Consider the following 14,062-nt stretch of genomic DNA (forward strand, 5'->3'; position numbering starts at 1 on the left):
GTTCATTCATAGTTTTGATGCCTTCAGTGAGAATCTACCAATGGTCATGAAAATAAAGAAAACACATTAAATGAGAAGGTGTGTCCAAACTTTTGTCCTGTACTGTATAATATACTTTATTCCAGACAGTAATATTCTACAGTATTACACATCATTTAATTATTTAATAATGCTTATCAGTTTTGGTTAGAAAGCATATTACAGGTTAGTGCTAAACCAAGCCTGGATAAGGTGTAAAAATGAACAAGTATAAATCACAAACTTTGTTCCCATGCAGGTTACTACATTCACATCATGGCCTTCACTTCCAAGGAAAGCTTTGAGTGAATCATCATGCAGTTTTCAACCATCATAGGAAATGTGAAACACAGCATCTGTCAAAAACAAAGTAAAGCTTGACGTAGGACACAAATTTAAACATTGTCACAAAATGATTCGACTGTTAACATCAACTCACAGGAATCCTTTCCCACAACCTAATGGACCAAAATAAAGTTCGGATGGCAGACACACTCCTTGACGACAAAGTCCGTTGAGGCTGGCACAGCTCCATGGGAATGAAATAGCCTCACCTAGAACCCCCAGAGTAAATATTTACTTTAATTAGCATCTGCATTATTCAAATCCCATGTGCAATTAATACTTAACTTAATACTTAATACATACATTCCATTGCAAATGTATATTATCACTGATAAAGTTTCTGAGCAAATGCACTTACTGTTAAGTAGGAAGACTGCCAGAAGCACAAATAGGACAATGGACAGAGATTTCATGACTACCTCTGCAGATGTGATACACCAAGTGTGTTTCTTCAGTGGTTTGACCATAGTCATGAGTGATGATACTTCAGTAGGTGGAGTCATTTAAAATGAGGTCAGTCCAGTTAAGACATCACGTTCAAAATTCACTTAGTTAGTTTTATGAATAGCTGTATTGTACATAATTGCATTTGGTTAAGTTGGAATGTGGCACACTGCATTGTGCATTCACTGCGATTAACCATGTGACAAACACACACACACACACACGTATATATATACACATACGTCTGCAAGTCATTTGTGTGTGGACAACACTATTGTAATACTAGGGTTGTAGTAGCCTAGTGGGTAACACCTCACCTATGAACCAGAAAATCCAGGTTCAAATCCCACTTGCTACCATTGTGTCCCTGAGCAAGACACTTAATCCTAAATTGCTCCAGTGGGACTGTCCCTGTTACTACTGACTGTAAATTGCTCTGGATAAGGGCATCTGATAAATGCCGTAAATGTAATATGAGAACATTCCGCTCTTGCATTTTCAAGGATTGAGACAGCATATTTGTCCAACAGACATAACATTAGCCTGATATTTAGTTCTTCCTCTGCCACCAACAGCCCTGCCCCATCAAAGCATGAACTCTACTAGACCTCTGAAACTATTTGGTTCAATTAAATCTCTAGGTCTGTATATACACTAATAAAACTCAGTGGGATGTGATGACTAAAAATTCTTGACACATCTGGTCAATGTGGTACTGTGTAAATTTAAATATTTCAATCTGGAGGGTGGTAGCAGCCTAGTGCGTAACAAACTCGCCTATTAACAAGAAGACCACATTTCACTAGTTTAGCACTGACTGTCTCATTGTTGTCTACATGTTTTTGTTAAATGTTACTCTTGCACTGCCTTGTGCCGTTTGCACATTTTGTCTGTGTTGCACATGTGCACTGTAACTTTGTTTAATTGTGCAAATGTTACGTGCAGCACCAGGTTCCGGAGAAATTGTGTTTTGTTTCACTATGTACACGTATATAGCTGAAATGACAATAAAGCTTAACTTCAACTTTGACAGACCCATATAGCTGACACTCCCCAAACGTAGACCCTTAGACCGTGAACACACCAAACAAAAAAATGAACATGGGTAAAATATTACACTATATTGTGGATCAGACATTTTCTAGTGCTGTCCACACCCTCCTTGAAAAATCAAATTCACTACACATGCAGAATCTGCACAATAAATTGCTTGATGTTGACCCTCGTGTACTGCAGTCTGTACAGTGCTGAATGCCCTGTTAAGGATCTGGGAGGAGATCATCCATCATCTCTTAAGTACAGCTGGCCCAACGTGTCGACATCATTGATTTCGTACTCAAAATATGCGTGCCGATGTGTTGGATCCAAAACAAAGATGGCAGTACCGGTGAGTAGGAGCAACACTATTGAGGTGCAATAACTGTTGTGGAATATTACACACTCTACTGTATATATACCCGGTACAACTGTCATCATCTTAACTGCACTTTAACTCACTGCATTATTTATATTGGAAATATTCTAGACCTGTATCTTTAATTAATATCACTTATATTTTCATTTATCTTTGTCAGACGTTGTTTTAATGTGCATCTGCTGGTTTGCTTCAAATGTTATCTCACTGTATTTTTTTATCTATCTTTCGAGCTATCTTAATTGAGGCACACCACACAATCTGAATTATCACTACATATTATTATTTATTACTAATGTTACCTTACTTTGTGTGATGTGCATGTTATCTGTTGTTATCTGTTGTTGATACAGTTGTTATCTGTTATGCCACAGTGGAGTAGGCAAAGAAGTAGATATTATTGGTCATGACTGGATATATGATTTGAATATGGTAATAGTTTGGTTGTTTCCTTTATCTTTATGATAGTCATTTGATCACCCGTTCCACCTGGACAGGGGTTTGTGTTCTACATATGAATGTTTTGTACTTTATTCAGTAAAATAAAGTGCAATTATTATCATTGGAGGAAGTATGGTTTTGACCCTCTGTTGTTCACTCTCCATCCTGGAATGCATTCTGGACAGGGAATCAGCCTTGATATTCTTTGGCCCTGTAAGGTAATAGATAGTGAAATTGAATTGATTACTGATTACTTTATGAGAAATGATCACAGGTTTTACATGTATGACCTGTTATTTTGCATTTTACAATGGCATTAATGTACACAAACACCTACCAAAAAAGAAACAAAAAAACATAAAAATAAAGAATTTCTAACAAAATAAAGAGACCTCTATTCTGTAAACACATATCAGTAACCCTTTCTGATAAAACCTGCATAGTCTCTCTCTCTCAATATAATTAAATAATTCAGCATTTTTCTGTTTGTTCATTCTACCAAAATATTCATAAAAAATAAACAATGAAAATGGTAGCTATCTTTTGAGAGTTATTTCATAATATACATAATATAATAATATATTACATTGAAAATAAAAGAAAGTTGGTGTCTTCTGTCACCTGGTGACCACATAATGCATACAAGAATGTTCAAGGATGTTGAGCACTACCTGCTTCTTTTGGAGCTTGTGTTTTCTGCTTTCAGATTCAAACCCTTACACCTATGTTCATGTTTTCCTTAATTTCTGTGATATGCTCTGCCATGTGGCGTTATATCTCAAGATATAGTGGACATTGTCAATGAAGTGGACTGTAAAGCTTATCAATGGTTCTCCAGCTCCACCAGTGCTGGTCCACAGATCTGTGGTTTCAGCAGCCATTCCTCCACACTTTCCTGGTACATGACAAGAAGCAGTTTTGTGGAGAAGTAGTTGGTTCATCAAACTGAGAAACAGATTGCTGTTTCGTGACATTATGTCAGTATTTTACACCTGCCTGTCACATTAACCTAGAAAGCATGATGTTTACATAGCAGACAGGAGGAGGCAAACAGGTGTAGCATTCAAGTTCATCAGGTAAAAGGACTGAACTAAAGCATTTCACTGTATATCATACCGTGTATGACTGTGTATGTGACAAATAAAATTTGATTTTTAAGAGGAGTAGGCAAATGTGTTTAAAAAGCAATAATGTACAATTTCCATTAAAGCCTGGTGTCTTGCTGCATAACTAGGGAATTAACACAATTACATTTTTTTTTTAACTCAAACTACTTTAGACACCCAAAATGAAATCCATAACACTTCCATAGCTTATTTAGCATTTGGAAGTTCACTTTCTTTTACATTCACTGTAGCTGTATTACTCGTTTTGTCCACACCTTCATTTATTTGCAGGGCTTTTCACAGAGAGGGAAACTCTCATCTTCTTCAGGCAGTTCAAATGAACATGATCACAGAAAGACCAAAGAGCATACTGATAAAAAGAAATATTAACACCAGGTGCACTGCAGGACACTCGCACACGTACCTACTGCCAATCCACCGGCCTGCTGCCTTTACGGACAACATGGCCAGTTTGTGGATTTCAACTGTGGCACTGCAACTTAATCTTTCAGATGAATCTCTTCAAGCATAAAATATTTTCCTAATTGTATGCATTTTTAGAAGCGCGTGGTCAGGTGTATATATACACAATATCCATTTTCTCAAGCAGCAGTAGTTTGTGCTCATCCTGTGTAAAGTCCTGTGTGTCTAAACATGTTGGATGTTTTCTTGAATTATTTCACAATCCCTGGTGTGATTCAGCAGTTTGTGTTGAGTTAAGAGGTGGAGCTTGTGTGCTCGACGTGCTTTTATTACGACTGGACGGTAGGATCATTCATTTAGCCAAGTTCACGAAGAACAATGACTTCAAAAGTGGCCGTGGTTACTGGAGCTAATAAAGGAATCGGTCTGGCCATAGTGAAAGGGCTGAGCAGAGCTGGCTTCCCAGGAGACATTATTCTCTGTGCCCGTAACGAGAAACTTGGCCAGGGCGCCGTGGAGACGCTTAAATCCGAGGGGCTTCACAACGTGAAATTTCAGAGGCTGGACGTGTGCGACCAGAGGAGCGCCGTGGAGCTCAAACTCTTCCTGGAAAAAAATTACGGCGGGCTGGACGTTCTCATCAACAACGCAGGAATCGCTTATACAAGTGTGTGAACATTTTGTTTAAGATTCGATTTGTATCTGGATGTATACCACAAATATTAATAAACCATTTCGAATTTGTTGTAAAGACTGTGGTTTCGGTGAAGGATAACTAGCCTTTCGGTTTTTTTTTGGTGTAGAAGATGCAAGCGAACCGTTTGGAGAGCAGGCTGAGGTGACCATGCGCACCAACTTCTGGGGTATGCTGTGGGTGAGCCACGCCCTGTTTCCTCTGCTGCGCGCCGGCGCTCGAGTGGTTAACGTGTCCAGCTTTGTAAGCAAGCAGGTCCTCAACCAGTGCAGCCCGGAACTGCAGGCCAGGTAGGACTACAGCTTCCCCAAACATCACGTTAGCTATAATGATATAATATTTTAATTGTTTTTTCATATAAAACTTGCAGGCTTCGAAATGCAAATATTTCAGAAGAGGAATTATGTGAATTAATGGGTGAATTTGTAATTGGAGCTCAGCAGGGTGACCAAGAGGCCCAGGGGTGGCCGAACAGTGCATATGGTACAACAAAGGTATGTCCAACCTTTTGAGACCCAGAATAAGTAAAATTCCAATTCTATCAGCGTCCTTTGTTTAATTGCAGTTTAGCAGGGGTTTAGTGGTGACCTAACAGGTAAGGAAACAGACCGTAAGGTTGCTGTTTCAAATCCCAAACCGCCAAAGGTGCACTGAGCAAAGTACCATCCTCACACACTGATTACTGCTCACCAAGGGTGATGGTTAAAAGCAAATTTCATTGTGTGCTGTGCCTTGTTTCACGATGACAATCACTTCACTTTCAGATTGGAGTAACTGTGCTCTCAAGAATCCAGGCACGAATTCTGAGCCAGACTCGACCTTCTGATGGTATCTTGGTGAATGCCTGTTGTCCAGGCTGGGTTAGAACAGATATGGCCGGGCCGAACGCCCCCAAGACCCCGGAACAGGGAGCAGAGACGCCTGTTTATCTTGCAACTTTACCTGTGGGAACCAGAGATCCTCATGGACAGCTGGTGTGGGACAAAACCATACAAGAATGGTGAAATTATTTTACATTCAGCACATACAGCTTTTCTGAAAAACCCACATACAGCCTGATTTTTTTTCATATGTCCCATAATATCTTTGATTATTTAATCTTAAAATGTTTCATAATATAAAGACTTTGGCTGTACTGTAAGTGGCCTGTGTTCACTATGAGTTTCAGTGATGTGATTAAAAAAGTGATCATTTCAATTGGTATTAGTCAATTTTCATATTTTAATAGCTTTTGACAATATCACAAATTTCACCCATCAGCTCACCAAACCAAAATCACAGGAGGAACAAATCTTTATACACACTTTACTTTTTTGTTTTAGAGTTAGTGGCAAAAGTGATCCATGATAGGAAAACTGGCAATTGTGTCATTGTCAACCAAGGCCTACAAATTCATGCGGGTATTGATGGCTGGTCCAAAAGAGGACCTTCTCAATTCACTGAAAAAAGGTGGAAAAAACACTTAGCATAAGATGTTCCATAGCTATTGGCCGGTCAGCATGCCCATGCCCACCTACAAATGTACCTGCAATGGTCATATGAACATGTAGACCACAGAGGTAGAAGGTGGTAATATACATCCTACTGCCTTAAAAGAAGTTTGTGTAAAATATTTAATATATTAATGTATTTAAAAATCAAGACCCAGGTGTATACAAATTAACACATGCAAAGAACATTTATATAGAAGTTCAAAGATGTACATGGAACATGATTAGTGACCAGAATAAGGCAAATGCTATAATGTGGTTCAGTCACACTCCAGATTGTTACAGCAATATCGTAACCAGGTCAATACTGACTTTTACTTCCCATCTACATTTGATGATATATCCTCACCTGAACTGTGGCAGCAGGATCTTGAAGCATTGAAGCACACCATTATATTCAACATCCATACTACGCCGCAGTACATCTATCAAGTTATTTCTTCATTATAAATGACTGAGTTGGAATTCAGTTGCAGGATGCACCTTTTCAACTGAGGTTAATGTTCAACATTAACATTGGAAATAAGGCAGTTTGGTCTTGTGTAATCTTAATGGAAGCTAAGTTCATTGACTAAATTCAGCTGAAAATCTGAGAGAAATCATTCAGCACTCGACACCATGTCGATCAAAATGTCTTAAAATGACAGTGAGTTCCAGCTCAACCATGCCCATTGCTACAGTCTGCAGTCGATAGCGGTCTGCACCGCTGTAAATGAGGTCCGGGGACCGCAGCTGGGGACCACCTCCGACAAAACTCTGCGTCAGCTGCTCCTGCCAGGAGCCCTCAGGACACCACGTCACACACTGCAAACGATGGTGTCCTGCACTGGAAGGGATGTGGCAGTAACCATAACCATAAAGCTGGCAGCGACCAAAGGAATCCTGATGCAACACCTGCAGGTGAAGCTTGGGCCAGCCTCAAATAAGATGAGAGAGCACATTTAGATACATACTGTACTTGTCAATGTACAGAAAAGTTTAATTGGATTCCAGCACTGTATTAGTCCTTTATTAGATCAACAACACATAAAAATGTCACCTTGAAGTCCTTTGGTGGTGTAATGAAGGTCGATGGGGTGACTCCAGTATGCCATTTCTCCTGCCTGGGGTGCGTCTATTTGGGTCTGCCCTTCTCTCGAACCTGACAAAAGTCTCCATGCACCACCTGCAGACAAGATGAAGTGGAGATTAGTCGTTGGCTTTTCAAAACTCTGCCTCCTCTCTCATGCACCAGTACCTGCATGGATTCCCCACTTGCAGAAGACGCTGTTCTGAGGAAAGCCGCGGGCGCCGAGAATCTGGCCGATAATGTGCAACTCTGCCATAATACTTCAACAGAAATACGAAAGGAGCTGAATTAACAACCACGGGCGCTGTTCAGTATTTTTTTATGTTTTTATCAATAAGTAACATGTTAGATTTCAGTTGCAGTCCTGCTTTTATCTTATACAGAGCATTCTCCATAAACGGTACGTTACCGAGAGAATGACAATCCAGTTACCCATATAAACAGTGGATTTATCACCACGAGCAACCAGCTCCTCTACTTGTTTCTTCTTCTTCAGCTAAAAGAGAAGGTGTGTAAAAAAACATTCAGCGCCCCCTACTGAAAAACCCATTCTTTAACATCCCATTTATAGCACCATAATTCCCGGACAAGTTCAGTTCGACTCTAGTCGTTTATGCTGCGCCGTTATATGGGCTGTTGTTAAAGTTGAAGCCTTGTGAATGGATTATAAAGCATACATTGATGCTCGCATAGACATAGATAAACGCCTCGTGATCAGCAGCATCGTAAATTGACGTCACAGCCATATTGCGAGGGACTTTTGTGTGAAAGAGGCACTAGTGCCAGATCGGAAAATGTTATCTTAGTATCTTAACAGGACCATAATTTGCTTTATTATCATAGTCTGGCCGTACTATAGTGTATAATGCAACTTTCACCTACAGAACGGATCGCGTTCAGCAAGGTAACTGAAGCAATGCATTGTGGGATCTGTAGTTATCAATGAATCATATCACCAGGCTATTATAAAAGGTCTAAATTAAATGATCATCGGGCGGGATGAGCCCACGGGTCGCGAGTTTGACGCCTGAGTGTTACATCGTGCTTTGATTGGCTGTATAGGCAAGTGAGACGACTGCGCATAAACAAGCCTAGTATGCCTGCACAGCCAGATGTGGTTAGTCATAAAATGAATGGGTAAAATTATCGTACATTATGGGATTTTTGGAATTATTGATCGTACTGAGTTTAAAATGATTTAATTAATTTACATGTTAACAGCCCTCTGAGATAATAGTAGATGATAATACAGTACATGCTTGTAATCTAAAATATACAGCAATGCAGTGTTATCTTAGATTGCATCTGATGAGAGAATGTTCATTTCAGTCATTTGTGACTTGACATTAGAAACCTGTACACTTTTCTTTTCTATTTACTTTTTAAGGGCATTGTAAAAAAGTGGGAGCACTTTTTAACTATGTGGAGAGTGTTTTAAATGTATTATGTGCTTATGTTATGTTTGTTTTCTGCACTTATACTGAATACACATTGTCGTCGTTAGCTTAGCTTTCCCCAAATAAACAATATACCGTATGTTAGTAGTTTCATAAATGTATTTATTGTTAACTATTTTAGCGAACAGTGAGGTACTCATTGCTTCAGGTCCATTATTCATCCATAGTTTCACACAGTTATGCATACACACCGTTTACGCTTTCACCTTAGTTTTCCTGGTCCGGCAGCATGGAAATTTGCACCCTGGGTGAACGGTTTACATTTAAGGTATTTGGCAGAGAGACTTACAATGTGCTTTCATGTTACCATCAATGAAGAGATCAATTGTGGTTCACTCGGACCCCCAACTATGTATTCATAGTCACTTTCTGTTGTAGTTTCTATACATAAGTCAGACAATAAGCAGGTTACAAGTTAATCTAAATATTCTGACCAGTATAGTTATGACCAGTTCTGACCTCAAATGGAAGTTCATTCCACCACCGAGGGGCCAAGACAGAGAAGAGTCTAGATGAGTGTCTTCCTTTTACCTTCAGAGATGGAGGGACCAAAATGTGGCAGCCCGTCTAATCTTCTACCAGCCGAAACACACCCATGTCACGCCTCTTCTCACCTCTCTCCACTGGCTCCCGTAGCTGCTCACATTGAGTTCAAATCCTTGATGCTTGCCTACAGGGCTGTAAATGGAACTGCACCCTCCTATATCAATACACTACAGCTAGCTACACTCCTGCATGCCCTCTCAGATCTGTAAATGAAATGAGACTGAAAATTCCCTCTTCACAAGGTCAGATTCCAATCAACTCTGTTCTCCTTTGTTGTCCCTGGCTGGTGGAACAACTTGCCCTGCTCCATTCGACTAGCCGAGACTACCACCACCTTTAAGAAGCAGTTGAAAACCCACTTATTCAAAAAGAATTTCAGACAAATCTAACATGCACATACATACACACTGTCTAGCACTTAACAATTTCCGAGCATGTTCTTTTTCTAACAAGTTAGGTCTTATCAGGGCTCTTAGTTTTGTTAACTCAAATCTATAGAAATTGAAAAAGAATTGCTGGTGTCTTCCTGGTGTAGGCCAGCTTGGGATAGGAGAAAAGTGTGTTTGATGTAGGGGGGTAAGTATTTGTCTGCTGTGTTCATTTTGTTAATGTATAAGTGTTCCCTGTATGGTGAATTGTGAGTGAATTGTGAATATGTATGGGTATATATTGAGATCTAGATTTGACCGTATTGATGACCTCCTGCTTTTTCCATTACATTCCATAGATGTGGGGCGGCCACTGCAAAGGCCCTGTCGCCTCTATACTTGTAATGTGACCTAGGAACAGACAATAGTCTCTGGTCTGAAGATCTGAGAGAATGGGATGGAGTGTAAGAACCAAGTAGGTCTGCCAAATAGGCTGAAGCTGAGCCATTCAGTGATTTAAAAACAAATAAAATAATTTTAAAACAGACAGGGAACCAGTATAGTGAGGCTAAGACCGGGGTTATGTGATCTCGCTGTTTGTACCAATGAAAAAACTTGCAGTTGCATTTTGTATTAATTGTAGACGAGCTAGAGATGTCTGGCTGATCCCAAAAAATAATGAATTACAGAAGTCAAAGCGTGAATTACTGTTACCAGATTTCATTTGGAAAGGACTGGCTTGAATTTGGTCAGGTGCCTTAGCTGAAAAAGGCACGATTTTACAATATTGATAACCTGTTCATCCATTTTCAGAGTTGAGTCCATTTTAACACCTAAGTTTGTAATAAATTATTTTTCACAAGGGGCTAGGTAAGTGAGGTCAATATGGGGGTCACCACTACCAAAAAGCAGACATTCAGTCTTACTCTCAGTTAGGTCCAGAACATTTAGCGAAGTAAAAGTGAAAGTAAAGTGATCAGAATCAGAATCGTATTTAGTGGCCAAGTAAGTGCAAGCACATACAAGGAATTTGATTCCGGTAGATGGTGTCTCTCAAGTACAATGTAGGAAAAAACAACATCAACAAAAAACAAAAACAACAATGTGCAAGGATGTTGTAATTGTGGATTTGTTTGTGATTTATAAATAACTATATCTACTTTTTATTAAATAAATAGGCAATAAACGAAATCCTATATACAAGTGTACGTAAAGTGCATTGTGCAATGATGGAGGTGATTTGCAGTATCAGCTCATTGTCATTGTGATACACTGCAGGACAGCACACAGTGCACACAACAAAATGTGTCCTCTGCTTTTAACCCTTTGTAACACCGTCACGGTCATCTGCATAGAAATTAAAAGAAACATTGTGTTTTTCGAAAAATAGCTCCAAGAGGAAGTAAGTTCTGTGGTACCCCCCACAGAAGTGCCTTTGAAGATGAGAAGGAGTCCTTAATAGAGACGTAGAGGCTTCTATCACACAGATATGATTTGAAATAAGTAGAAATAAGAAAAACGTTGCTCTACATATGAGAGAGAGGCCAGCTCAAATTGGTCAAAAACCAATCAACCAATCAGTGGTGCAATCGATGGGTGGCCAAGAGGTGGCATGATCTGGGCCCTAATTCGTTCCACTTTTTCCATAAAAAATGTTTAAAATTTTCACAGGAAAAAGCAGAGGCCTTTAACGGCTCAGGTTCCTGAGAGTTAAGAATGTAAGTTAGTGTGTTAAAAAGGAGTTATTAGATATTAGGTTAGAATAGAATTTATTTCTAGCCAGTTACACCGCCCTCTGATAATGCCAGCAGTGCTGTTAGACCATTTCAAGCAGCACAAATTTTAAGCATCCTGATCATGTACTTAACTTCTTTACTTGAATCTTTACTCAAAACATGTATACACTAGATGTCACCTCAAATAGGGCAGTCCATAGGAGCGAATGCTGGTTGGTGCATGGTGTTGATGATGTCATTTTTCATGATGCTATAGGCCGCTCTCCTCCTCGTCCTGCTGCACACACCGAAACAGCACATCCTGGAGAAATCTTATTGTGGGACTGGCTCAAAGTGCCTGTAATTCTGCAGCAAGACTGAAGATTCAAACTGATGTCCTAATGCAACACCTGCAGGTGAAGCTTGGGCCAGCCTCAAATAAGATGAGAGAGCACATTTAGATCTCACCTTGAAGTCCTGTGGTGGTGGTCAATGGGGTGAGTCCAGGATGCCATTTTTCCTCCCTGGGGTGCGTCTATTTGGGTCTGCCCTTCTCTCAAACCTGACAAAAGTCTCCATGCACCACCTACAGATGAGATGCAGCTTAGGTTAGTTGTTGGCTTTTCAAAACTCGGCCTGGCTTCCTCTCTCAGGCACCAGTACCTGCATGGATTCCCCACTTGCAGAAGGCGCTGTTGTGAGGAAAGCCGCAAGTGGCAAGAATCTGGCCGATAATGTGCAACTCTGCCATAACGCTTCAACAGAAAATAGAAACAAGCTGAAGTAACAACCACTGGCACTGTTCAGTATTTTTTATGCACATGCAACATCTTACATTTCAGTTGGGGTCCAGCTTTTATCTTTGTTCTACAGAAACTTTTAGAGAGAATAACAATGCAAACTGGATGCATCTTAAATGTGCCCTGCTCTGTTTACATCCACCTATCCATATAAACAGTGGATTTATCACCACAAGCAACCAGCTCCTCTTCTTGTTTCTTCTTATTCAGCTACAAGTGAAGGTGTGTTAAAAACCAAACTACACTCCTACTACATGCAGAACAAAGTAAATACAAACCCTACAAAGAAAGGCCAGCAATATTAGCTTAACATTGAGAACATTGATGACAAGCCCTGTAGCCTTTACCATTCAAACATTTATATTTCTGTTTTTATCCAAAGCAAAATGCATTGGTATGTATTTGTAGAGAATGATAGACAATTAATTGTACACAATGCATTTTTCAGACAAAGAAAATACTTTATTTTTTATATTTTATGAAAATCCATTTCCCTGCCTATTTGGAAAATATAACTATGGACATGGCAGGTCCATGGATGCTCTGGTCTGTAACATGAACAACGTTATTGTCGTTATATTTCCTACATAAAATCCTAAAAAAATACTAAATAAAATCTAACTTATGAAATGTTATGCCTTGATCCTTGGTCCTATCCAAATATGGCAGCGTTATTGACGCATTCTTAAATATATTATAATTATAAAGTATATTATTTATTTGTCCTGTCCATTGTGTTTATGTAGCAATATGCAAAATTTAGAATCACTTCTGCGTTGACATACACGAGCACTCTGGGTGGCATTTAAGCATTATGAATGCTTCAGCACACCATTGTGATAAACAAGAAAATGATGGTTACGTACAGAAGAATGTTTTTTTAGCCCTTGGAGGGGGGGGGCTCTGTCAGGATTGGCTCCCGACTCCTTCCCCCGTCAGCTCCTTTTAAAAGTCATGTAAACAGCTGATGATCTATGACAAAACCTGATTGAGCCCAAGTCTGACTTTTTGTCATTTATTTATTATTAACAGAAATTTCAGCCAATGTATGGTCATGAAAAGTTGCCTTACACTATGTAATCAGACAGAGAACTGCAAGCATTATAAAGCAAAGTGGATGAATGCCATCAACATCTGTGAATTAGCAACAGAGGCAGCTAGTAATGCAGGTGTGTGCCTTTCATTTTCCATAAGTGAAACATAAATGTGAATATGCTTTGTACTGATCAGTTTATTAAATAAATGAAAGTGAAATGGATACGTTGTCACAGCGCAGCACCCTGTGCACTCAGTACAATGTGGTCTCTGCATTTAACCCATCCCGCGAGAGAGCAGTGTGTGGGGACAGCACTTTAGTGGTTTAGAATTTGAACCAGCAATCTTCTGATTACAAGTCTATTTCCTTACCCGCTAGGCCACTTGTTCTGCACCTCCTGCATACATGCCAAATATAATTACTTAAGAAAATTGGTTTGTTCTATTTTCAAATCACACATTACTTGTATTTAAATTTAATTAATTATAATTCAGTGTAATTCATATTTGGTTTGGATACATTACATTTGATTTGGCAGATGCTTTTATTGGAAGCAATTTACAGTCAACTACAGCTATTAAAAACAGGTTGATCCGGAGTGCCAGCTCTGTTCTAGGATGTCCTCTGGACTCAGTGGAGGTGGGGAGTGACAGGAGAATCATCCCTGTGGGACAATATCTCCCACCCCATGCAGGA

The 14,062-nt window shown here is 39.5% G+C and overlaps 2 protein-coding genes across 3 annotated transcripts; one reads left to right on the top strand and one right to left on the bottom strand.

Annotated features, from left to right (window-relative positions):
• Nucleotides 1-4,489: 4,489 nt before the first annotated feature.
• On the top strand, nucleotides 4,490-6,082 carry cbr1l (carbonyl reductase 1-like). The gene is made up of 4 exons (XM_028983291.1): nucleotides 4,490-4,858; nucleotides 4,995-5,175; nucleotides 5,256-5,379; nucleotides 5,650-6,082. The coding sequence occupies exons 1-4, from the start codon at nucleotides 4,570-4,572 to the stop codon at nucleotides 5,887-5,889; spliced, it is 834 nt and encodes a 277-aa protein (XP_028839124.1). The 5' UTR covers nucleotides 4,490-4,569; the 3' UTR covers nucleotides 5,890-6,082.
• A 4-nt stretch (nucleotides 6,083-6,086) lies between these two features.
• Nucleotides 6,087-7,966, bottom strand: b9d2 (B9 domain containing 2). 2 transcript variants are annotated; one of them, XM_028983292.1, is made up of 4 exons: nucleotides 7,877-7,966; nucleotides 7,613-7,704; nucleotides 7,415-7,540; nucleotides 6,087-7,292 (listed from the first exon to the last, which is right to left on the bottom strand). In XM_028983292.1, exons 2-4 carry the CDS (start codon nucleotides 7,698-7,700, stop codon nucleotides 6,979-6,981), a joined length of 528 nt encoding a protein of 175 aa, XP_028839125.1. In that variant the 5' UTR covers nucleotides 7,701-7,704; nucleotides 7,877-7,966; the 3' UTR covers nucleotides 6,087-6,978. The 2 variants fall into 2 exon arrangements, with proteins under 2 accessions (XP_028839125.1, XP_028839126.1); XM_028983293.1 differs by having other exon boundaries at nucleotides 7,854-7,949.
• Nucleotides 7,967-14,062: the final 6,096 nt, after the last annotated feature.

Source organism: Denticeps clupeoides, chromosome 6 (genome assembly GCF_900700375.1).
Source record: "Denticeps clupeoides chromosome 6, fDenClu1.1, whole genome shotgun sequence".
Classification (NCBI taxonomy): domain Eukaryota; kingdom Metazoa; phylum Chordata; class Actinopteri; order Clupeiformes; family Denticipitidae; genus Denticeps; species Denticeps clupeoides.